Source organism: Pseudophryne corroboree, chromosome 7, assembly GCF_028390025.1.
Source record: "Pseudophryne corroboree isolate aPseCor3 chromosome 7, aPseCor3.hap2, whole genome shotgun sequence".
Lineage (NCBI taxonomy): Eukaryota > Metazoa > Chordata > Amphibia > Anura > Myobatrachidae > Pseudophryne > Pseudophryne corroboree.
The window spans coordinates 268,271,402-268,297,638 of record NC_086450.1 but is presented as its reverse complement, the minus strand read 5'-3'; the positions used below and the strand labels follow the sequence as shown (position 1 = coordinate 268,297,638).

At 45.6% G+C, this 26,237-nt stretch overlaps 1 protein-coding gene across 5 annotated transcripts in view; it reads right to left on the bottom strand.

The window, feature by feature from the left end:
* The window catches only part of HECW2 (HECT, C2 and WW domain containing E3 ubiquitin protein ligase 2), a 1,325,610-nt gene that overhangs the window by 920,303 nt on the left and 379,070 nt on the right, over positions 1–26,237 (bottom strand). For all 5 annotated transcript variants that reach the window (XM_063934135.1, XM_063934134.1, XM_063934138.1 and 2 more), the window contains one exon: positions 16,703–17,017. In XM_063934135.1, coding sequence (XP_063790205.1) covers positions 16,703–16,994 — 292 coding nt within the window. In that variant the 5' untranslated portion in view covers positions 16,995–17,017. The remainder of the gene's footprint in view (positions 1–16,702; positions 17,018–26,237) is intronic.

Here is a 26,237-nt window from a genome sequence, read left to right as displayed (position 1 = left end):
CGTAAGGAAAGTTAGTGCAAATTGCACCGTCTGTATACAGATTGCGATATCGATGCGTGCTCCCGTGGGGTCGGTATCACAAGAAAAGATAGATTGTGCAGGCAAGTCAATCTTGACTATAGGGGTGATTCAGACCTGATTGCCGCTGTGCGTTTTCGCACAGCGGGTGATCAGGTACTAACTGCGCATGCGTGTGCACTGCAATGCGCACGTGCGTTGGACAGCAACAGAGGGCATCGCTGGTCAGTGACGGGATGGTGCGAAAAATCCGCTGGGATGGGCGTTCGCAAGATGATTGGCAGGAGGAAGCCATTTGTCGGTGGTAACTGACCCTTTATTGGGAGTGTCCGGTAAAATACAGGCGTGCCCAAGTGTTTTCAGGGAGAGTGTCTGATGTCAGCTCTGGCCCCGATGAGCCTGTTGTGATCGCACTGTAGGAGTAAGTCCTGGGCTGCGCAGAGACTGCACAAAGTGGATTTTAGCAGCTCAGCGTACACATAGGATCGCACACTTGCACAGCGAATATACACTCCCCTTGGAGGCGGCGACTGTCTGAATGTAAGACAGCAAAATTAGCAGCCCAGCGATCAGGTCTGAATCACCCCCTATATTGTGTACAATCTAGTGATGTGCACCGGACATTTTTCGGGTTTTGTGTTTTGGTTTTGGATTCGGTTTTGGCAAAACCTCCCTGAAATTTTTTTGTCGGATTCGGGTGTGTTTTGGATTCGGTTTTATTTTACAAAAAACCCTCAAAAACAGCTTAAATCATAGAATTTGGGGGTCATTTTGATCCCATAGTATTATTAACCTCAATAACCATAATTTCCACTCATTTTCAGTCTATTCTGAACACCTCACACCTCACAATATTATTTTTAGTCCTAAAATTTGCGCCGAGGTCGCTGGATGGCTAAGCTAAGCGACCCAAGTGGCCGACACAAACACCTGGCCCATCTAGGAGTGGCACTGCAGTGTCAGGCAGGATGGCACTTCAAAAAATTGTCCCCAAACAGCACATGATGCAAAGAAAAAAAGAGGCGCACCAAGGTCGCTGTGTGACTAAGCTAAGCGACCCAAGTGGCCGACACAAACACCTGGCCCATCTAGGAGTGGCACTGCAGTGTCAGGCAGGATGGCACTTCAAAAAATTGTCCCCAAACAGCACATGATGCAAAGAAAAAAAGAGGCGCACCAAGGTCGCTGTGTGACTAAGCTAAGCGACCCAAGTGGCCGACACAAACACCTGGCCCATCTAGGAGTGGCATTGCAGTGTCAGGCAGGATGCAGTGGCAAACGCAGGATTTTCATGGGGGGGGGTTTCAGTGCGCGCGCGTGTATGTGTGTGTGCTCGTAATTGAGTAGCCAGCACACTGCACAAGCTGTGTGTGTATGTATGTATATGTATATATATATATATACATACATATACACATATACATACGTACACACACACACAGAACATCTGTACATAGACATACACGCATACTGTACACAGCATACATGTGTACACACACAGTTTACATGCACACATCATACACACACACACACACACACACAGTATACATACTAACAGTATACATGCAAACATACAAACATAGTATACATGCACACAGCCACACACGCAAAGTATACATGCACACAACACACACACAGCACACATACATACAGCATATATACATACACACACAGCATACATAGTTACACACTATACATGCACACAGCATACTGTACATACACACAGTATACATGCACACACAGTACACATGCATACAGCATATATACATACACACACTATAGTGTTCACTCTAGGCTGTTTTAGCAGGGCGCCGCGCCCTGCCCGTTTTTTAACAGGCAAAACCCGCCCTGACCCTTTTGCGGCGCCCTGCTAGAACAGCCGCCCGCTCCCTGCCCTCCCGGCGTGTATAGATGCCGTGCGCATGCGCGCGGCATCCATTCACGCATTGGGAGAGGGCTGGGGGAAGCCCAGCACCGACGGAGGTGCTGGGCACGCCCCCAACAGTGACGTCGCCGGCCACAGACGCTCTCTATAGTAGCGTCTGTGGGCCGCACCGCCCCCTAAAATGACGGAGGTGTGACCACGCCCCCTAATTTGCATGGCCGCGCCCCCATTTCGGACGCACATGTGCCCCCCTGAGTCCGGCGCCCTGCCCCTTTTCACTCCTAGAGTGAACACTACACTATATATGCACACAGCAAACATACATAGTTACACACACACACTATACATGTACTTAGCATACATACATTAATACACACACACTATACATTTTACATAGCAATACACACATCCATTAACATTAAACAGAACCCCCTCCTCACCTTACACTACAGTGGGAGCCGAAAACAGCAGACACTGCCTCACGTAGCTCTGTCTCATGGCCCCTTGAACTGCCTGAGAGGAGCTGCGCGCTTCCGCTGCAGCTCCCCCTACAGGCAGCCAGCGGCGGCAGCAGCCAGGTTCACACTGTCACTCGGACAGTGTAAAGAGGAGGGAGCTGCTGCATAAGCTTCTCCTCAATTAAAGAAAAAAAAAAAATCGTACGGGAGCGCCGATGGATCGGAGACCGGGGGGGGGGGGGTTTCTAGGTACTCGGAACCCCCCCCCTGCGTGCGCGTATGGGATGGCACTTCAAAAAAATTGTCCCCAAACAGCACATGATGCAAAGAAAAAAAGAGGCGCACCAAGGTCGTGTGTGACTAAGCTAAGCGACCCAAGTGGCCGACACAAACACCTGGCCCATCTAGGAGTGGCACTGCAGTGTCAGGCAGGATGGCACTGCAAAAAAATTGTCCCCAAACAGCACATGATGCAAAGAAAAAAAGAGGCGCACCAAGGTCGCTGTGTGACTAAGCTAAGCGACCCAAGTGGCCGACACAAACACCTGGCCCATCTAGGAGTGGCACTGCAGTGTCAGGCAGGATGGCACTTCAAAAAAATTGTCCCCAAACAGCACATGATGCAAAGAAAAAAAGAGGCGCACCAAGGTCGCTGTGTGACTAAGCTAAGCGACACAAGTGGCCGACACAAACACCTGGCCCATCTAGGAGTGGCACTGCAGTGTCAGGCAGGATGGCACTTCAAAAAAAATTGTCCCCAAACAGCACATGATGCAAAGAAAAATGAAAGAAAAAAGAGGTGCAAGATGGAATTGTCCTTGGGCCCTCCCACCCACCCTTATGTTGTATAAACAGGACATGCACACTTTAACGAACCCATCATTTCAGCGACAGGGTCTGCCACACGACTGTGACTGAAATGACTGGTTGGTTTGGGCCCCCACCATAAAAGAAGCAATCAATCTCTCCTTGCACAAACTGGCTCTACAGAGGCAAGATGTCCACCTCATCATCATCCTCCAATTCCTCACCCCTTTCACTGTGTACATCCCCCTCCTCACAGATTATTAATTCGTCCCCACTGGAATCCACCATCTCAGGTCCCTGTGTACTTTCTGGAGGCAATTGCTGCTGGTGAATGTCTCCACGGAGGAATTGATTATAATTAATTTTGATGAACATCATCTTCTCCACATTTCTGGAAGTAACCTCGTACGCCGATTGCTGACAAGGTGAGCGGCTGCACTAAACACTCTTTCGGAGTACACACTGGAGGGAGGGCAACTTAGGTAGAATAAAGCCAGTTTGTGCAAGGGCCTCCAAATTGCCTCTTTTTCCTGCCAGTATACGTACGGACTGTCTGACGTGCCTACTTGGATGCGGTCACTCATATAATCCTCCACCATTCTTTCAATGGTGAGAGAATCATATGCAGTGACAGTAGACGACATGTCAGTAATCGTTGGCAGGTCCTTCAGTCCGGACCAGATGTCAGCACTCGCTCCAGACTGCCCTGCATCATCGCCAGCGGGTGGGCTCTGAATTCTTAGCCTTTTCCTCACACCCCCAGTTGCGGGAGAATGTGAAGGAGGAGATGTTGACGGGTCACGTTCCGCTTGACTTGACAATTTTCTCACTAGCAGGTCTTTGAATCTCTGCAGACTTGTGTCTGCCGGAAAGAGAGATACAACGTAGGTTTTAAATCTAGGATCGAGCACGTTGGCCAAAATGCAGTGCTCTGATTTCAACAGATTGACCACCCGTGAATCCTGGTTAAGCGAATTAAGGGCTCCATCCACAAGTCCCACATGCCTAGCGGAATCGCTCTGTTTTAGCTCCTCCTTCAATGTCTCCAGCTTCTTCTGCAAAAGCCTGATGAGGGGAATGACCTGACTCAGGCTGGCAGTGTCTGTACTGACTTCACGTGTGGCAAGTTCAAAGGGTTGCAGAACCTTGCACAACGTTGAAATCATTCTCCACTGCGCTTGAGTCAGGTGCATTCCCCCTCCTTTGCCTATGTCGTGGGCAGATGTATAGGCTTGAATGGCCTTTTGCTGCTCCTCCATCCTCTGAAGCATATAGAGGGTTGAATTCCACCTCGTTACCACCTCTTGCTTCAGATGATGGCAGGGCAGGTTCAGGAATGTTTGGTGGTGCTCCAGTCTTCGGCACACGGTGGCTGAATGCCGAAAGTGGCCCGCAATTCTTCGGGCCACCGACAGCATCTCTTGCATGCCCCTGTCGTTTGATTTTTGGGTCATTTTACTGAACTTTTGTTTTTTGGATTTTACATTCTCTCTACTATGACATTGGGCATCGGCCTTGGCAGACGACGTTGATGGCATTTCATCGTCTCGGCCATGACTAGTGGCAGCAGCTTCAGCACGAGGTGGAAGTGGATCTTGATCTTTCCCTATTTTAACCTCCACATTTTTGTACTCCATTTTTTAATGTGTGGAATTATATGCCAGTATCAATAGCAATGGCCTACTTCTATATATACTGCGCACAACTGAAATGCACCACAGGTATGGATGGATAGTATACTTGACGACACAGAGGTAGGTACAGCAGTGGCCTACTGTACCGTACTGCTATATATTATATACTGGTGGTCAGCAAACTGTGCAAAACTGAAATGCACCACAGGTATGGATGGATAGTATACTTGACGACACAGAGGTAGGTACAGCAGTGGCCTACTGTACCGTACTGCTATATATTATATACTGGTGGTCAGCAAACTGTGCAAAACTGAAATGCACCACAGGTATGGATGGATAGTATACTTGACGACACAGAGGTAGGTACAGCAGTGGCCTACTGTACCGTAATGCTATATATTATATACTGGTGGTCAGAAAACTGTGCAAAACTGAAATGCACCAGAGGTATGGATGGATAGTATACTTGACGACACAGAGGTAGGTACAGCAGTGGCCTACTGTACCGTAATGCTATATATTATATACTGGTGGTCAGCAAACTGTGCAAAACTGAAATGCACCACAGGTATGGATGGATAGTATACTTGACGACACAGAGGTAGGTACAGCAGTGGCCTTCTGTACCGTACTCCTATATATTATATACTGGTGGTCAGCAAAATTATGCACTGTACTCCTACTATATACTGTCTACAATGCAGCACAGATATGGAGTGTTTTTCAGGCAGACAACGTATACTGGTGGTCACTGGTCAGCAAAACTCTGCACTGTACTACTCCTCCTATATAATATTATACTGGTGGTCCCCAGTCCCCACAATAAAGCAGCACACTGAGCACAGATATGGAGTGTTTTTCAGGCAGACAACGTATACTAGTGGTCACTGTCAGCAAAACTCTGCACTGTACTCCTGCTATATATACAGCTGCTCCCCAGTCCCCACAATTAAGCAGTGTGAGCACAGATATATGCTGCACACTGAGCACAGATAAGGAGCGTTTTTTTCAGGCAGAGAACGGATAAAACTGGTGGTCACTGATCAGCAAAACTCTGCACTGTACTACTCCTATATTATACAGCTGCTCCCCAGTCCTCCCCACAATTAAGCAATAAAGCACAATCAATCAAGTTCAACAATAAACGGAGAGGACGCTAGCCACGTCCTCTCCCTAACATTTCCAATGCACGAGTGAAAATGGCGGCGACGCGCGGCTGCTTATATAGAATCCGAATCTCGCGAGAATCCGACAGCGGGATGATGACGTTCGGACGCGCTCGGGTTAACCGAGCCATACGGGAGAATCCGAGTATGCCTCGGACCCGTGTAAAATGGCTGAAGTTCGGGTGGGTTCGGTTTCCGAGGAACCGAACCCGCTCATCACTAGTACAATCTAGTATAAAGTATAGTCAAAATTGGCACTTAGTCAAAATCTCACATAGTCAAAACCTCAAGTAAAGATAGTCAATAGCGGTAGTTCAGGGCTCCGGGAAGTACAGGGGAAATCGCAACGTCAAAATCGGAGATAGTCAATATCTCACCGTGTGTATGCACCTTAACTACATGCATGAAGTCATCCAAGATCCTGACAGGATGTATCAGAGGTCTGGTAACGGGGAGAGGAGGGAAGTAGCAGGGCTTAGTGGTGGGGTAGTAGGACCAACAAGGAGAAGAAGTGAATGAAAATGTAGGAATGGGAGAGGTAGAGGAGGAAAGGAGAGGAGTGGAAGGGAGACAGAGGAGGCAGACTACACTGGGTTGACAGAGTGTCGTATAGTAGGCAGAATAAAGGATTAGGTACTGTACACACTGAGTGATGGGGGAGTTGAATAAAATATGGTCATGGTGTGGATTAGGTAAATAGGGGAGGAAAATAGAAAGAAGGAATGGAGGCTGTATGAGAGAGACAGTGCAGTAGATTTGAAGAAATACAGGAGAAAGTACAGTGTTAGTAAATGTGTTTGCACATAGTTTTTTATTAAGTAGAGTAAATATGGAGATTTTATGGGAGCAGAAATTAAATATAAAAGTCGACCGTGTGAAAAATGAGAGGATGTGAGGCTATGCAAAAAAGCATTGGTAATTCAGAAAGGACTGAGTCAGAGGCGTCACTCACCTCTGTGACACCCGGTGCGGCAGCGAGGATAAAAGGGGTGGGGCTTCGCGGGAATGGGCGGTGCTTAAATAGAGGGGCGGGGCTTCGCGGGCGGAACCCATTTTTAAACCACTGCAGGCACGTAAATGGGGCGGGGCTTTGTGGAGGGGCGGGGCTTCGCGTCCCGACACCCGTTTTTTTTTTTCACTGGGGGGTGTGGGAGGTGAGGGCTGATTCTCGGGAGGTGCTGTCCCTGCAGTGCTGGCTCCTACAAAGTGACAGGAGCCGAGTGCTGCACATAATATAACAGTGCAGCACTCGGCTTCTGTCACTCTGCAGGAGCCGGCATTTTGGTGTCACCCCTCGGCGGGTGACACCCGGGAGCGGGCCGCACCCCCCGCACCCCCCTTGTGACGCCACTGGACTGAGTATAAGGGCAAACTGACATTGTTACAGATATGCAGTCAGATGTTTTTGACAAACAAAAAGCTACACCAAACAGTGGAAAGCAGTGTTAAGTTCCTGTGTGTCCAAGCAGGGAGTTCAGTGTTGAGTGTCCAGGTTATCCAGACAGGTTTTTGTTTTGGAAAGTTTCTTAACTCATATTTGTTGCTTCAAAGCAGTCCTTCTATAGTAGAGACTGCAGATAAAATGTTCTTTATTTTTGCTTTGGTTTAATGCTGGTGTAATGACAAACTGATGCTTAAAATCTATGCACCATACAGCCATATCGGCATACAATCATCTTTAAGTAGCGATAAAGGCATGTGTTTGTAATGACTGTAAACAAACCCCAATTCACTCAAACTTAAATGGCTAGCAAGTAATTGGCTTATACAAACATACCAACCATCTAGGAATTAATAGTCATTCCTTCACTCAGTCTACAGGCTGGAGATACCTGTAGTAATTATTACTATTTATCCTACATAATAAAAGGTCAACGTTGATACTCACCTCTACAGTATGTGGGGGATTCAAGTGTTTTACGTGCTGGTGGCCACTAGATCGCGCTTACATTACTGTTATCTTGTTCCATCATTTTGGTGGGCTGGTAACTAGACTGCAATAAACTATCATAAGACACTAGGGGTGACATAAGACACTAGGGTGATTTTAGTCAAAAAATTTCCAAAATCGCCTGTTTTGAGTAAATCGCAAATGTAATAGGATGCGAATTGCACTCTAATTCGCATTTTTCCCAGAGAAAATCGCATATTTTCACCTGTCGATTTCATTTTGCACTTCAAATCGCATCCAGATGTTTTCCCATTCAAAAGTATACAACTCGCAATGTAATAGGATGCGATTTTGGAAATCGCACTTAAATATTGACTAAAAACCACACACAAAACAGACCAGGTAGAGCTAGGGGATTTGAGTATTTCCACTATCCCAAAAAAACAAAGGGTTACATTTTGCACAGGTGAGCCATACTTTCATCAGAAACACCCCTACAAATACCCCTACATCATCCAGGGCACCTGTGAGAGCTTGAGCAATGGAGTTTTTGCAGTCAGGAGTTGAGCTGTATGTATGTGATATTGCACGTTTGGAGGAGCTGCGCAGGTGGAGGGCACAGGCTGCGCACCAGATCCAGGTCCCCAGACCACTTTGTGCTTCACGTAGGTACCATGTGAGGGTGTACCTGGACTCCCTCTCAGATCAAGAGGTGGTGGAGATGTTTCGGCTGAACCGCACAAACCTCTTGAGCTTATATGAGCAGGTGAGACATGATTTGGAGCCATATGGCTCTGCCAACCATGCAGTGTCTGGGCTGCAAAAATTACTGTGTGCCCTGAACTTTTTTTGCCACAGGCACCACTCAGTCTGTGGGCTCCTGGTCGCTGGGGGTTACACAAGCCACTTTCTCAAGGCATTTAACTCAAGTGTTATATGTCTTGAAGAAGCTGTGGCGCACATATATCACATTCCCAAGTTCTGAGTCCGAGTGGCAGGACCTGAAGGTGGCATTCTATCGGCTCTCAGCATTCCCTAATGTGCTGGGGACCATAGACTGCACCCACATTGGTATTCGTGCACCACACATGAGGGGATATGTCTTTGTCAATCGAGGTAGTGTGTGACGCTAACCTTAGAACTCTCAGTGTGGTGGTTGCAGGTTACCCAGGGTCTTGCCATGATGCCTATATCCTGCGTCACTCATCCCTTTGGGAATGCTTCCAGCAGCACACCATGCCTGAGGGATGGCTACTTGGTAGGTACATTCAAGTTATATGTTAATGTGTTTCCTAATATGTCCTTTTAAAAGTACTGTTTTAATGCCTAACAATGCAGCATGACCCTGACCCATAATGGTGTGCTTATTTGGTCAGTAACACACTTATTTGTGCCATGAAGTCAACTTACATTCCTCTAATGATTGTGCTTATGTGTAGTAATAACTGACTGTTAGGGTCTGGTAATTAACTATACCTTAGTGTGTAACAAATACCTGAAAACAACTGTAATTATTCATTCACAACCACAACTTATGTTTTGCAGGGGATTCAGGGTATGGGTGTCTACCGTGGCTCATGACACCTCCGCGTAATCCACAAGACCCTTCACAGCACCAATATAACGATGCACACATTGCCACTTTTGGGGTGCTGAAAAGTCGTCTTAGGTGTTTGGACTGGTCATCAGGTACACTACTTTATCAACCACCCAAAGTAGTGATGATCGTCCAGGCTAGCTGCATGCTGCATAACATTGCCCTGGGCCAAGACAATTATTCAGAGGAAGGAATTGCAGCAGTCGTGGAGGAAGCCGAACCTATACGAGTTAGGGCAAATAGGATTACGCGGGGGGAGGGGGGGGGGATGTGATTCGGAATGAGATTATACAGCTGTATTTCTCAGGTAATTTGTGGGGGTGATGCAGGCTGATCAGTATCAGCTATGTGTAGCCCAGGATGTATCGCTGGCGGTATTATTTGCTTACGTTGTTTCTCGTAGGCTGTAAACTGTATGGGTGCACTGGTACCTCCCACTGTGCATCTGGCCTCCTTTCTCTCTGCAGCCATCTTCATTTTGAGCAGTCTTTTTATGTCGTTAAATCTTTTTATAACGTTCACCACTTTTCGCTTGAAAATGCTAACCGCATTAACTGCGTCTGTAATGTCCTCCCACATTTTGCGCTTATGCACCATATTAGTGGTGGTTATCCTTCCCCAGAAGCCGATTAAAAGCTGCCAACATTGCCCTGACTAGGGCACAGTTTTCCTCATAGGAGAAACGTACATGGTGACCACTGGGAGTACGCCCTGGCATAGGGCCTTCCTCACCCTCCTTATCCTCCTCACCCTGCTCTGAGGCCTCCTCCTCAAACTGGCCTCCATCACCCTCCTCCTCCTGCCAGTCGATGTCACTAAAGAGAGGCTCCTCCAGCTCTTCCTGCTGCTCCCTCTCAAAATCCTCCTCCTCTGTGTCAGTTTACCTGCTTCCAGCACCAGCCTCCTCCTGCTCCTCATGCTGAGCCTGCTCCTCCTGACTCCTCCCAGCCACTGCCCTCCTTGCCACCATGCTGCCTCTCTACATGCTGCTCTCTCTGCCTCTCTTGGTCACTCTCCTCTCCATCTTACACTCCTCCCAGCCTAACAAAGGGCAAAATGGCGCTGGAGCCCTTTATATAGGGGGTGTGATGCAGATTCCAGGGGACTTAGCTCGGCCAATAGGTGAGGGTCTTTGCTTGTGTGTAATGGTGGTGTTGTAAATCGCATTCTGGTTGGTCAGAAAAGCGCACATTACTGGGTCATAATATTGCGTCAAATCGCATGACATCGCATGTTTCACTTCCGAATTCGCATCCTATTACATTTGAGATTTCGACAAATAATTAACGCTTTCAAAACATGCGATAGGGGGCGATTTCAGAATCTTACTAAAAATCGCATCCTATTACATGTCACCCTAGATGCATGATATCTATGGCACTGTTTAAACTGGCGTTTGACATCCGGGCAGTCGGAATGCCAGGGAGAGGATCGGTTTAGGCTGTGATGGGAGGATTAGAGTTAAACTGGGGGAGTTAGGGTTAGGCTGTGGGGAGGGGTGGTGGGCACCCCCAGGGAGGTTAGATTAAGACTTCAGGAAGGGGAGGGGTTAAGTTTAGGCACCACCGAGGAGGGTTAGGGTTAGGCTGCAGGAAGGGAGGGTTAGGATTAGGGGGTAGGGTATACATACTTATCTGACCCCAGTTGGGATTCTCTGCTTTGGGATGCCGATGTCGGTCATATTACCGTCAGCATCCCATCCGCCAGGATATCGTATGTATCCCAATCGTCTATATAATGATGCAATACAACAGACGTGATTCTCGGCAGTGATGTTAAAATTATGATGGTCAATATATGGAATGCACTCCACTACACAAAAATAATTACATTTTTTGCACATCAGTAATACAGGGGGAGACAAGTGGACAAGTAGCCCATAGCAATCAATCAACTGCTACAGTAGCTACTATTTGTATAGAACATTCTACAATCCAGACGCAAGTTAGTGTTTTGAAAAACGGCATTTGTTTTGGCATTTCAAACCTTGCAAATTTTGCAGTTCAGGGAGGAGTTATGCAAGCTGCACACATAGGGCTATGGGCAACATCTCCACTTCTAAAAAACTCACACCTTAGTACAGTAAATATACCCCATACCCTCTCAATAGGAAGTTTTCCCTGAGTGTTTTTTGCAGAGTCCTACTTTTGGGCAGTTGATGGTCCTTTAGTTGCTTCTTTATTAGTAGTCTCATATAGGGCAGAACTTGGACATACTGTAATGTTAAGTCTCTGTTTTGCAAGTTTATATGCACATTATTTGTATGATGGTTTTATATGAATGCAGCTGTTTTTGTTTGGTCAAATGATTAGCGTAAAATTGTCCCTGAGCCACTGACAGTCATGCATTTAGCTTCACTCAATTTTTATTAAAGCATATGCTTATCTTTTGTTTATATGGCACCACAAGTGTTCTGTAACACTGTACATAGGGTAATAACAACCAAGTTGAATTTATAGAAAACAGACACAAACAAGTGCAAAACTTTACATACGTACATAATAACTGCACACACAATTACATTGAGAAAACAAAAGGAGAGGGCGCTGCTCACAGCAGCTTACATTCTAAAAGGGATATTGGTGGACACAAGAAGTAGAGATGAGCGCCTGAAATTTTTCGGGTTTTGTGTTTTGGTTTTGGGTTCGGTTCCGCGGCCGTGTTTTGGGTTCGAACGCGTTTTGGCAAAACCTCACCGAATTATTTTTGTCGGATTCGGGTGTGTTTTGGATTCGGGTGTTTTTTTCCAAAAACACTAAAAAACAGCTTAAATCATAGAATTTGGGGGTCATTTTGATCCCAAAGTATTATTAACCTCAAAAACCATAATTTACACTCATTTTCAGTCTATTCTGAATACCTCACACCTCACAATATTATTTTTAGTCCTAAAATTTGCACCGAGGTCGCTGTGTGAGTAAGATAAGCGACCCTAGTGGCCGACACAAACACCGGGCCCATCTAGGAGTGGCACTGCAGTGTCACGCAGGATGTCCCTTCCAAAAAACCCTCCCCAAACAGCACATGACGCAAAGAAAAAAAGAGGCGCAATGAGGTAGCTGTGTGAGTAAGATTAGCGACCCTAGTGGCCGACACAAACACCGGGCCCATCTAGGAGTGGCATTTTTGTTCTCCATATTTTAATAGGCACAACTAAAAGGCACCTCAGGTAAACAATGGAGATGGATGGATTGGATACTAGTATACAATTATGGACGGGCTGCCGAGTGCCGACACAGAGGTAGCCACAGCCGTGAACTACCGCACTGTACTGTGTCTGCTGCTAATATATAGACTGGTTGATAAAGAGATAGTATACTCGTAACTAGTATGTATGTATAAAGAAAGAAAAAAAAACCACGGTTAGGTGGTATATACAATTATGGACGGGCTGCCGAGTGCCGACACAGAGGTAGCCACAGCCGTGAACTACCGCACTGTACTGTGTCTGCTGCTAATATATAGACTGGTTGATAAAGAGATAGTATACTCGTAACTAGTATGTATGTATAAAGAAAGAAAAAAAAACCACGGTTAGGTCACTGGTATATACAATTATGGACGGGCTGCCGAGTGCCGACACAGAGGTAGCCACAGCCGTGAACTACCGCACTGTACTGTGTCTGCTGCTAATATATAGACTGGTTGATAAAGAGATAGTATACTCGTAACTAGTATGTATGTATAAAGAAAGAAAAAAAAACCACGGTTAGGTCACTGGTATATACAATTATGGACGGGCTGCCGAGTGCTGACACAGAGGTAGCCACAGCCGTGAACTACCGCACTGTACTGTGTCTGCTGCTAATATATAGACTGGTTGATAAAGAGATAGTATACTCGTAACTAGTATGTATGTATAAAGAAAGAAAAAAAAACCACGGTTAGGTCACTGGTATATACAATTATGGACGGGCTGCCGAGTGCCGACACAGAGGTAGCCACAGCCGTGAACTACCGCACTGTACTGTGTCTGCTGCTAATATATAGACTGGTTGATAAAGAGATAGTATACTCGTAACTAGTATGTATGTATAAAGAAAGAAAAAAAAACCACGGTTAGGTCACTGGTATATACAATTATGGACGGGCTGCCGAGTGCCGACACAGAGGTAGCCACAGCCGTGAACTACCGCACTGTACTGTGTCTGCTGCTAATATAGACTGGTTGATAAAGAGATAGTATACTACTAATATTATATACTGGTGGTCAGGTCACTGGTCACTAGTCACACTGGCAGTGGCACTCCTGCAGCAAAAGTGTGCACTGTTTAATTTTAATATAATATTATGTACTCCTGGCTCCTGCTATAACCTATAACTGGCACTGCAGTAGTGCTCCCCAGTCTCCCCCACAATTATAAGCTGTGTGAGCTGAGCAGTCAGACAGATATATAATATATATAGATGATGCAGCACACTGGCCTGAGCCTGAGCAGTGCACACAGATATGGTATGTATGTGACTGAGTCACTGTGTGCTGTGTATCGCTTTTTTCAGGCAGAGAACGGATTATAAATAAAAGTGGTGGTCACTGGTCACTATCAGCAAAACTCTGCACTGTACACTACTGAGTACTCCTAATGCTCCCCAAAATTAGTAAATCAAGTGTCTAAACGGAGAGGACGCCAGCCACGTCCTCTCCCTATCAATCTCAATGCACGTGTGAAAATGGCGGCGACGCGCGGCTCCTTATATAGAATCCGAGTCTCGCGATAGAATCCGAGCCTCGCGAGAATCCGACAGCGTCATGATGACGTTCGGGCGCGCTCGGGTTAACCGAGCAAGGCGGGAAGATCCGAGTCGCTCGGACTCGTGAAAAAAAACATGAAGTTCTGGCGGGTTCGGATTCAGAGAAACCGAACCCGCTCATCTCTAACAAGAAGGAGTAGGCAGCAGAGCTGGGGAGAGCTGAGGTTGTAGAGTTAGTAGGAGGAGGTAGTAAGCTAAATGAAAATATGAGTTCAAAGGCACGTTTAAAGACTATGGGCAGTATTCAAATGATATATGACGCCAAATCTCCTTTATAAAGTACGCATATCGCGCCCATAGTCATTTATTATTAGTATTATTACCAGTTATTTTATATAGCGCATATATATTCTGCAGCGCTTTACAGAGAATACTTGGCCATTCACATCAGTCCCTGCCCCAGTGGAGCTTACAATCTATATTCCCTATCACATGTACACACACACATCCACGCTAGGGTTAATTTTTTTTTTTGTTGAGAGACAATTAACCTGCCAGTATATTTTTGGGATTGTGGGAGGAAACCGGAGTACCCGGAGGAAACCCACGCAAGTATGGGGAGAATATACAAACTCCACACAGATAGAGCCATGGTGGGAATCGAACCCATGACCTCAGTGCTGTGAGGCAGTAATGCTAACCATTACACCATACGTACAGGATTAGCTGTGTACAGGGTTGGGCGCCTCGCTACCCCGGGAATAGCGAGCTGAAATGATGATACCACGCCCATCAGCAGAAACAGAATGGGTGTGGAAGGGGCGGAGAGAATTGAATACCGCCCTATGGGAAGGATATAATGAAGTCTGAGTTAATCGGCCGTGCGGGATGCCAGCCAAACTCAGATGTTTTTTTTAAAGGGGCAATCATGTATAAGGCATGGTTTAGCCTGGTAAATGATTGGCCCTTTAAAAAAACTTCAGAGTTAAGCCGGCATCCCGCATGGACGCTGAACTTGGACTTCATTACATCCCGGCCTGGGAGTCTAGTTAAAGTCTAACTGAGCATGGAAGGGTATTCAAGAAGTTTAGAGCAGTACAGTAGAAATCCTTATGTAGAGAGTGGGAAGACGTAATTTGGAAGACTGTGGGTGGAATTCAATTGTTATTCCGCCGGCAGCCTGCAGATGGTGCTCAACGGAGCTACAGATGTAGCCACGCTCATCTAGCATTGCTACATCGCATGCGGGCACTCTTGGCATGGCTAGGCGATCTGGCACCTAGCTGCGCCGAGGCCGCCTACAGAGACACTCCCACTCATGCACATGGGGTGCGTCTGAGACGAGCCGGTGCGCAAATGTAACCACGATGAGCGTGGCTACATCTGTATTCAATTGTAGCTCTGTCCGGGGGTGGCGAGCTGCCATGCGCAAAAGTTACTGCATTTGGGCATCCAAACGGGACATTTCGCATTAGTTTAGTCGTGTTTAGTCGCTTCAAGCAGCTAAACCAACTGCTATGGGCGCGATATGTGCAATAAAAAAATCAACTGAATATCGCCCAGCGATCCCTGTCACTTTAGGCAGGAGTTAGTGAGTGTACAAATGAGGCTGATGACGCAGGGAGGAGAGGAGTGGTTGAGGGCTTTGTAGATAAGTGAGAAGCTTGAACACAAATGGCAGAGGATGTCTGCAAATGTAGAACAATGAGAGAGGACAATTAGGCAGAAGTGTAAAGGATTCATTTAGATTTTATGAGACTTGGATGAAGTCAAGTGATCAATATACCCATATACGTTCACCTATATTCCTATGCTTAATATGCTTGCTGTCTAGGCATATACTTAATTCCTAATGGGCTAAGAGAAACCATTTAGTTTGCAGAGTTAGTTTGCTGGGAATAAAGTTCCCTTCTCATGAAACTATTTACATTCCAGGGTCAGTGTTCCTATGTTCTTATCGCAGTTTTCACGGGAATAACATACTGTGGACAGGGCTAAAGAACTCAGGTTTTCTGATATTTGAAGGCAGAGTATTTTCCTCTGGGGATGTAGTCATGTGACTGGCTGTCAGGATCCCGGCGGTCAGTATACCGACGCTGGAATCTCGATCACTTCAAATGCCGACAGCCGGAATGCAGACGAACAGGGACTATTCCCACTCGGTGTCCACGATATCCAAAGAGTGGGAATAGAACCTGTGGCGAGCGCAGCAAGCCACAGAGCCCGCAGCATGGTGAGCGAAGCGAGCCCGCATAGGGCTTTGTTGCGCTCGCCCCCCTGCCGGTACACTAGTGGCCGGGATCTCGGCCTCAGGATGCCTACCGCCGGGATCCCGACTGCCGGTCACCCTACCCCTCCTTTGACATGAGACAGAGGGGACACAATTCTGCATATTTAAGGGTGACACTCAGACAGCAGACTTGGGGAAGAAAGGAGAAGGAAGTGTTTGGCTGGGGGGAAAAAACAATTAAATATGTTTGACAATTTAAATATACAGAACAGTGGAGTATTGGTTTGTACGCTTTTTCAATAAGCAATTGCAAATGCTTACCAATATGATAAAGCCCAATCCAATCAGTGGGATCCACTTCTTCTTTAATATCCCAGAAGATGATAAGTTCCTGAGAGTGCCCAAGTATATACTCATACATGCTGGCTGTCAGGCTTGAACGACTGTCAGAGGTTACCAAGTCAGTATCACTGTTGGCCCGTTGAAAGTTCAAATTCTCTGTCATTGTGTTTTGAGATGCAAAACTTTGGAGATTCTCTGGACTTAAGATATAATGCAGCTGAGGGTTTCGCCGTCGTACAAAAAGAAGATGTTCACGAGTAGAATTGGCCATGGTGTAAAGCTGGCATCAGAGACCTGCAAAAATAAACCAAATATCATTATTTTATCTATCAGTGCCGTGTGATTATATTGACAATGTGATATTTAGGGGTGCTCATTGATAGCAGACTAAGCAGCAGTACCCAATGTGAAAGTGAAGCAACAAAGGCAAATAAGGTATTAGCATGCATAAAACGGGGAATGGAGACAAGGGATGCGAGTGTAATCCTGCAACTGTATAAATCATTGGTACGACCACACCTGGAATATTGTGTACAGTTCTGGACGCAGTATTATAAAAAGATATTTTGGAACTTGAAAGGGTTCAGAAACGAGCCACCAAATTGAGTAAGGGGCTAAAGGCACTGGATTATGAGGAATGGATTACTAAATTAGATATGTTTACACTTGAAAAAAGGCGACTAAGAGGGAACAATATTAATATATAAAGGAACAATACAAGGATCTATCAGGTGATTTGTTTATTGAAAAATCTCTGCACAGTGCACGCGAACACCCTCTGAGACTGGAGGAAAGGAAATTTCATACCCTACGAAGGAAAGGGTTCTTCATAGTAAGAGCAATCAGGATTTGGCATTCTATGTCAGAGAAGGTAGTAATGGTTGACTCAATAAATTAAAAAATGGATTAGATAAATTTCTAACTGAAAGAAATATCCAAGGGTATATCATTTAAAATATATTTTAGAAAAAACATGAATTATAGTTGCTATTTAGACTAAATAAGCATAACTTCATCCGGGTCATATGGTTATAAACTATAGTTACACTCAGATTAGTGTAAGGATTACAATACAGGTTGAATTTTTTCAACCTCTTTTTGTCTTTTTTCAACCTCATCAACTATGTCACTATATCATGGTCAATTGAAATTTTTAATGGACATGTAAACTGTATTTACAAATATGGAATATCTATAATAGTCTTATTTATTTGCTAATGTATCTATAATAATAATAATAATAATAATGCCCTTCCATCCATTTTAATATCACCTCAATGCTACAGCAACCCTGATAAGCTCATTTGCATCTCTCCCTCAAACTCACAACGCCTATCATGTGCCCTATGGAAAGCCAGATCTGCTTGTAACAAACTGGTCCCCATCCATGACCTTTTCATCTCCAACTCCCTGAATCTCCTGGCCATTACAGAAACATGGATGACACCATGACACCTATGACACCACTTCTCCTGCCGCTCTCTTTGCTGGGGGCCTCACATTCTCACATACACCCCAACCTGGGTCGCCAAGGCGGTGGTGTTGGGATCCTTTTACCCTATAGCTCCTCCTACCAACTTATTACCCCAGAACCGTCCCTTACATTCTCTACATTTGTGGTCCATGCTATATACCTATTCAAACCTGTCCATCTAAGAGTAGCCGTCATTTACCGCCCCCCTGGCATGACCTCCAAATTTCATTGACAACTTTTATTCCTGGCTTTCTCAACTTCCTCTCTTCTGACATTCCCTCCATTATCTTAGGCAACTTCAATATCCCAATTGATATCTCCACAAAATCCCCTGCCTCTAAACTCCTTAACCTTACATCTTCACTTGGTCTCTCGTAGTGGACCTCCTCCCCCTCCCATGTGAATGGGTGCTGACTGGATCTGGTCTTAATTCACCGCTGTGATATTTCTGATTTCTCCAACTCCCCATGTTCCCTCTCAGACCACCACCTGCTCTCCATCAACTTATCTCTCTCTGCTACTCCATCTCTACCTCCTAAGGTTACCATCACTAAACATTGAGGGTATCGACACCACTTCTCTATCCTCCCTACTTGACTCACTTCTCTCCTATACTGTCTCTCTCATGCCCTGAACAAGCCACATCCCTATACAATGCTTCCCTTAATTCTGCTCTTGACTCTGTTGCTCCATCAACCACTATTCAACCTTGCAGATCAACACCTCAACCCTGGCACACCAAATGCATTAGATATTTGCAAAAATTCTCACGTACTGCTGAGCAACAGTGGAGGAAATCATGCTCTAAGGCAGCCATCCTCCATTTCAAACTTATGCTCTCTTCATTCAGTGCTGCCCTTTCCCTCACTAAACAGTCATACTTCAAGAACCTCATATCCTCCCAGTCTTCCAATCCCCAGCGCCTCTTTGCCACTCTCAGCTCCCTCCTCTGCCCACCCCTACCTCGTCTCCCCTCCTCACTCTCTGCTCTTGATTTTGCAACTTACTTCACATTCAAAATTGACTCCATACGTCAGGATATCACATCACACCAAAAAATAAGCAACCAGCCACTTCCTTTCCCTTACCACCACTCCCCTTCCCTCTTACCAATTCTGACATCTTTCTCCCATGTATCTGGTGAGGAAGTCATGGCTCTCATCTGTTCCTCAACCCCTCTCCACCTCCCCACTTGACCCTATCCCCTCCCGCCTCCTCTGCTACCTCTCTCTCTCTCTCTCTCTGCCTGCTCCCATCTTGCCCACCTCCTCAATCTCTCCCTCTCATCAGGAACTGTCCCCTCTGCCTTCAAGCATGCACTCCTCTCCCCTATTCTTAAAAAAACCCTACCCTTGATCCACATACTCTCTCCAACTATTGACCCATCTCTCTCCTTCCTTTTGCCTCCAAACTCCTTGAGCATATTGTCTATAACCGCCTTACTGCCTTTCTTTCCTCCCACTCACTGCTTGACCCATTCCAGTCTGGCTTCCGTTCTCTCCACTTCACTGAAACTGCCCTCAAATCAGTCTCGCAATTACCTCCTTTCTGCTAAATCCAAGCGTCACTACTCTTTGCTTATTCTCCTTGACCTCTCTACTGCTTTTGACACTGTGGACCATCCTCTCCTTCTGTAAATCCTTCACTCCCTTGGTCTGCATGATACTACCCTCTCCTGGCTATCCTCCTACCGCTCTGACTATTCCTTCTCTGTCTCCTCTCATGGCTTCACCACCCCCCACTTCCACTAACTGTAGGTGTCCTCTCCTTTTCTTGCTCTATACATCCTCTTTAGGTGAACTCATTAGCTCTTTTGACTTTCAATATCATCTCCATGCTGATGATACTGAAATCTACTGTTTCTCCCCTGACCTCTAACCTGCTCTCCTCACTCGTGTATCCAACTGTCTCTCTGCTACCTCTTCTTGGATGTCCCAGCGCTTTCTTAAACTTAACATGTCTAAGACTGAGCTGATCATTTTCCCACCCTCCCGCACAACTTCATCTCCTACAATTTCATTATCTATAGATGGTACTAGTATCTCCTCTAGCCCCCAAGTGTGCTGTCTTGGAGTAATTCTTGACTCCTCCCTCTCACCACACATTCAGCACCTCTCACAAACCTGTCATTTTCAGCTCAAAAATATTTTCAAGATCAGACCCTTTCTCACCCAGGATGCCACTAAGACCCTTATCCACTCACTAGTCATCTCCATACTGGACTACTGTAATCTCCTCCTGACTGGCATCCCTAACACATACCTCTCTCCACTCCAATCTATCCTCAGTGCTGCTGCCCGGATCATTTTCCTCACCAAGCATACTACATCCACCTCCCCTCTCTTACTAACCCTTCACTGGCTCCCCTTCCCCTTCAGAATCCATTTCAAGCTTCTCACATTCACTTAAAAAGCCCTCACCCTCTTCTCTTCTTGTTACATCTCTGACCTTAACTCCCTTTAAATTATAACCTGTCCTCTTTGCTCTGCTAATGCACCCTGCCTCTCCTGCCTACTGATTACCACCTCCCACTCCTACCTCCAAGATGTTGCATGTGCTGCTCCCTTTTTCTGGAATTCTCTACCTCTACCCCTCAGGCTCTCTACCTCTCTACAAAATTTCAAACGGGCTCTCAGGACACACTTCTTCACCAAAGCAAGCTGTCTCTCATCGTAAGCCCTCTGTAGTCCACTCTCACTTTCTACCCTATCTGTGTCACCCCTGTCTGTGTGCCCCTCCCATTTAGAATGTAAGCTTTCACAAGCAGGGCCCTCATCTCTCATGTGCCTTTACGTCTCTTAATTAACCTATCTTCTTTTCAATACACTCTTTGATGACACCAAATCCCGCTGTTTTATGCTAATCTGTTACTTATTTCAGCAGCTATGTTTATACACCCTGTACTTGTCCCATATTGTATTGAATTGTAAGTCACTGTCTTCATGTATTGCTTATTTTTGTACTCTGTAATTGGGTGCTTTGGATCACATGTGGCGCCATATAAATAAAGGATAATAATAATAAAAAATAATACATATAGACAAAAACAAAAGATACACAATCAGAGCCAGCAATTTATTCCTGTATAAACAGCGCATATTTACACCCAATGAGTAAGACAACATTGCAACTGACAATCAATAGACAAGGCAGTGGTGGAACTGTGGGAGGCAATGGAGTTGGCTGCCGCCGGGCTCCTGACCTGCAGGGGGCACTTCTCCATTGCCTCCCACCTGACAATCCATCGCCGCATCTGACTGGTGTGGACGGAGGAGCGGTGTCACTATCGTGACACGGCAGCAGCAGCTGCCTCCTCGTATGCACAGAGAGAGCTCAGCTGACAGCTGGCTGCAGCTAGGAGGAGCTCCAGCGCACAGCTGCTCACAGGACTTCCAATAGAGCTGGCCGGATGAGCTCTCTCTTCCTCCGTCATGAGGATAGCAACAGGTAGGCACTGGCACCACCTGCCTCAAGCTGCTGCATTGTGTGTGTGTGTGTGTGTGTGTGTGTGTGTGTGTGTGTGTGTGTGTGTATCTATAATAAATGTTGGCAGCACTGTATTTATGTGTGTGTATGTTTTTAAATGAGGTGTGTGTCTGTGTGTTTTTTGAAAGGAATTGTGTGTAAGTGAAAGTGGCATGTGTGTAAGTGAGAGAGGCATGTGTGTGTAATTGTGTGTAAGTAAAAGTGGCATGTGTGTGTAATTGTGTGTGTGTGAAAGTGTTGTCGAAGTCGAAAATATTACAGTACATACATCACGTACAAACACCACACAGATGGCCTCCGTGCGCGTACTTGTTCTGCCGTGCGTGCGAATATTCGCAAGTTGCGTATGACCGCTCACGCGGTAGTGCGTATTAGCGCATGGTATGAGTAATTACAGTAGCATATGTATTTGCAAGGAAAAGCCACAAAGACGCATTTCATATTTAATGCACATAGTGCACGATTTACACATAGCCTACATGCACACCAGCGAGTTACATATGCTTAAAAGGTACAATAACAAAGGAATTCACCGTTACAGGATATGAGGGGACAGAATTAGGTTAGGAGGTGGTGTTTGGTATCCAGCTGTACAGTATATTAAGAGTAATATTCCGGTAGCAGTTTACAGAAGATAGCACGCTCCAGAATATTAATATTACACTGTATTTACTGTACTTTGATATTCGGCGGGAACCCAGTGAAGACCATCTGCAAGTGCACCTGAACCAGGCACGCTCACCTATTCAAACCGACCTATGACCCCTTCCGTACTGTAAATGACCAGCCCTGTGACCTATGGGTGAAGAGATTACAGTTTCTATTGTATCATGCACTGGACCAATGTATAAAAAGCCAAGCTACCACAAAAAAAAAGAAAAAAACACAGACAGCGCTAACAGATTTCTTATTAAAATACTTATTTATTTATTTATTTAATTAATTACTTTCTATAGACATTCTCATCTCTAGGGCTAATTTGTATGCATTTATAAAATTAATGATTAAAATACTGGCCTAATCAATGAACAATCAGAACATGATTTTCTATTCTCTATACCACTTAGTACTCCCTTACTGCATATATCCCCTAGCTTTAGTCAGTCACCTCACACTGTTTCACTTGAATATTAGGTTTGACAATTTGATATTTAATACAATGATACAAAGAATTCCACCTCTGAAAAATGTCTCTATTCCACTCCAAATAGAAACATGCAGTTCTACTGATACTTTTGTAGCGGAAGAAACACTTGCTTCAAATCACTTGTATATTTGGTAGTTGTTTGCTTCCCACAGTTCATGTGAAGTGAAGATGTTCAAATAGCTATTTGCTTTCTCTTATAGAATCAATAATGATTTTGTGCACAACCAATAACTATAGGTGGTCGATTGGTTGGTTAAATATGCATGCATATAAAAACTGGTCTCAAAGCAGCAGGCCGGCCACACATTCTCTGAAAGTCATCTATCTTGATTGACCAAGGACCGGGACCGGGTGGCACTTGCGAACAAACATATGTATCATTGATTGTAGCCTGTATCTCTTATTGGACTATAAAAAGAAGAAAATTTCCAGCGCTTTTCTTTGTATGAACCCAATAAACTTTTTGTTATAAGCAGATTTATAAATATATTTCTCTTTCTCTCTCCCTTTCTCTCTCTCTCTCTCAGGGGGACACCGTCTGCCGCAATGTGTAAAAAGGGGTCCTGGCTGCCGCAATGTATAAAAAGGGGGTCTGGCTGCCGCAATGTGTAAAAAGGGGGCCTGGCTGCCGCAATGTGTAAAATGGGGTCCTGGCTGCCGCAATGTGTAAAAAGGGGGACTGGCTGCCGCAATGTGTAAAAAGGGGGCCTGGCTGCCACAATGTGTAAAAAGGGGGACTGGCTGCCACAATGTATAAAAAGGGGGTCTGGCTGCCGCAATGTGTAAAAAGGGTGCCTGGCTGCTGCAATGTGTAAAGAGGGGGCCTGGCTGCCGCAATGTGTAAAGAGGGGGACTGGCTGCCGTAATGTGTAAAAAGGGGGGGTCCTGGCTGCCGCAATGTGTAAAATGGGGTCCTGGCTGCCGCAATGTGTAAAATGGGGTCCTGGCTGCCGCAATGTGTAAAAAGGGGGACTGGCTGCCACAATGTATAAAAAGGGGTCTGGCTGCCGCAATGTGTAAAAAGGGTGCCTGGCTGCCGCAATGTGTAAAGAGGGGGCCTGGCTGCCGCAATGTGTAAAGAGGGGGACTGGCTGCCGCAATGTGTAAAAAGGGGGACGCTGTCTGCTGTAATGTATAAAAGGGGCTCTACCTGGTGTAGTGGCGCTACTGTGCAGCGTAATTTGAATAATGTAGACTACTGTGCACCGTAGTATGAATTGCTGTTATTTTGTGGCCACACCCCTTCCCCGTGAAGCCACGCCCTATAAATTTTTTGCGCGCCTGCGGCGCGCACTGCCCCTGTCTTACATGGGGGGGCGCCACTGTCGTTTCTTGCACACAGCGCTAAAATGGCTAGTTACGGCACTGTGAAACAGACACACAGCTTAAAAAAGCAATTGATACATATAAGCAGATTAAAAAGAAACAAATGTTGCAGCTTCTTACATGCACAATAGAGAATAGTAATCACTGTCTCAAGAATGTGCTAGTTAAGACAGCATATATTTGTACTGAGTTAAAATTTGAACAAAGCTCTCTCTAAAATGAATGATTACTAATTAAATCACTGGCGTCCCAGTGTCACATTGAATCATAAAGCTCCGCACTGATTATGAAATTATTTGAGGCATACAAGCTGTAATAGTTACCACCGTTCTGGTTCCTGAATATTGCTACAGGGTCCTGTGTGCAAATGCACTTGGTAGTAAAAATGATGTATTTGTTGCCTCTAAAAATGAATGTAGAGCAAACCCACTGGTAATGAAAACTCGATGCTGTGAAGGCTGTCAGTCATCAGCGGGATGTTGTTAAATGAGAAAGCCTCACAGCGGAGGACGTCATCCGTTTCGTCTCCTAGCAACCGGAGACTTCCTCAAGACGTCATTCGTCTTGAAGAAGTCTCCGGTTGCTAGGAGACGAAACGCATTGACGCCCCCTTCCTTAATTGAGTTCGTTTGAATGAACAGCACAGCAGCACGGACCAGCTCTCCAAATCTCATTACTCCCGCACTTCGTTGCTTATTTAGACCCCAGCCATTCAGTCTACTTCAGCTAAACCTCCGCAGTGAGGCACGATCACCACGATCATCTATTGCACAGCTGATTTCTGGACACCATCTCTGGGAGCCGGACACCCACAGACCCCCGCTGTAATGCTGAGACAGCGCCGGCCAATTGCGGGTATACTATCGCACACCGCTGCCGCCAGCCAAACGGATGACGTCCTCCGCTGTGAGGCTTTCTCATTTAACAACATCCCGCTGACACAGGAAGGGAGTTACAAACCTACAAGAAGGAATTGATCCAGCACAGAATGGTCCTTAATTACTTTACGGCTGTGATAGGTGGGTACTGTGTTACCCTGGCAACTCAATATGGCGTGAAGTGCTGTACGTATATTACGAATAGCACTGATGACCCCACGGAGATCATCGATCAAAAGATGGATGAGATCTTGCAGTTGAAGTGGGAGTTCAGGAGGAAACACAACCTTACCTTGACGGCTGTGGGTAATGAACTGACCGGCTGGGTCTCATGGTTGAACCCACGCAAGTGTTCTCAAGGTTAGGAGAGTGGGCACAGAATGTTATTATGAGTGTGGGAAAGTTTCTCCTTTGTATCCTGGGTGTCGTCATAATTATTGGTCTGATATTCAGGTGTGTTCAAATTTTGATGTGGCGCAAGCACGGCACATATTTGTTGAGTCTAAGGAGCGAGGGCTTTGTTACAGCAGCAGATTTGATTTATGATCCATCCATAGAGACAGTGTTATGATAAGGATTGCAAATGAATTTCATGGCCTGTTTCTTTCACCATTTCTCTCTGTTTCCCCCCTCTACCCAGAAACATCCAACCGGAAAAGACGTCATCCATACCCAATCAAACAAATGAAAGCCAACTGCGCTAATACAAATGATCAATGTTATGTGAATGTATTTTTATATATGTGTCTTACCTTCATCACTGCAACCCTCAGTTAATGGCACACATAGTCGACAGGTGTTATCCACATATAGTAGCACTGACATATGATCCCCCTCCATGTATCATCAGATAAATGTGCTCCCCATTTGTTGGTATTAGAAGCCGAAAAGGTGAGGGTCAAAAGCCCTTGCCCGAAAGGCGCTCGGTAGTGTTTGTTTGCCCAAGTACAAACCCTTAATACGGGATAAGAAGGATTTAATGTATATTTCGCAATACCTCAAAGCTTGCTTAGAACATATACGGCACGATGATACATGCCCCTCAGACATTGATTCATACATACATGCTTTTTACTATCCCACTAGGCTATACATTTCCTACCTACAACTCTCCCCCGATCGTCCAAACTTTATATACAGATGTGTCCACATACATCTTTGCTATATCCCGCCATGAATGGCACAGTTTTGTATGCCATAGAC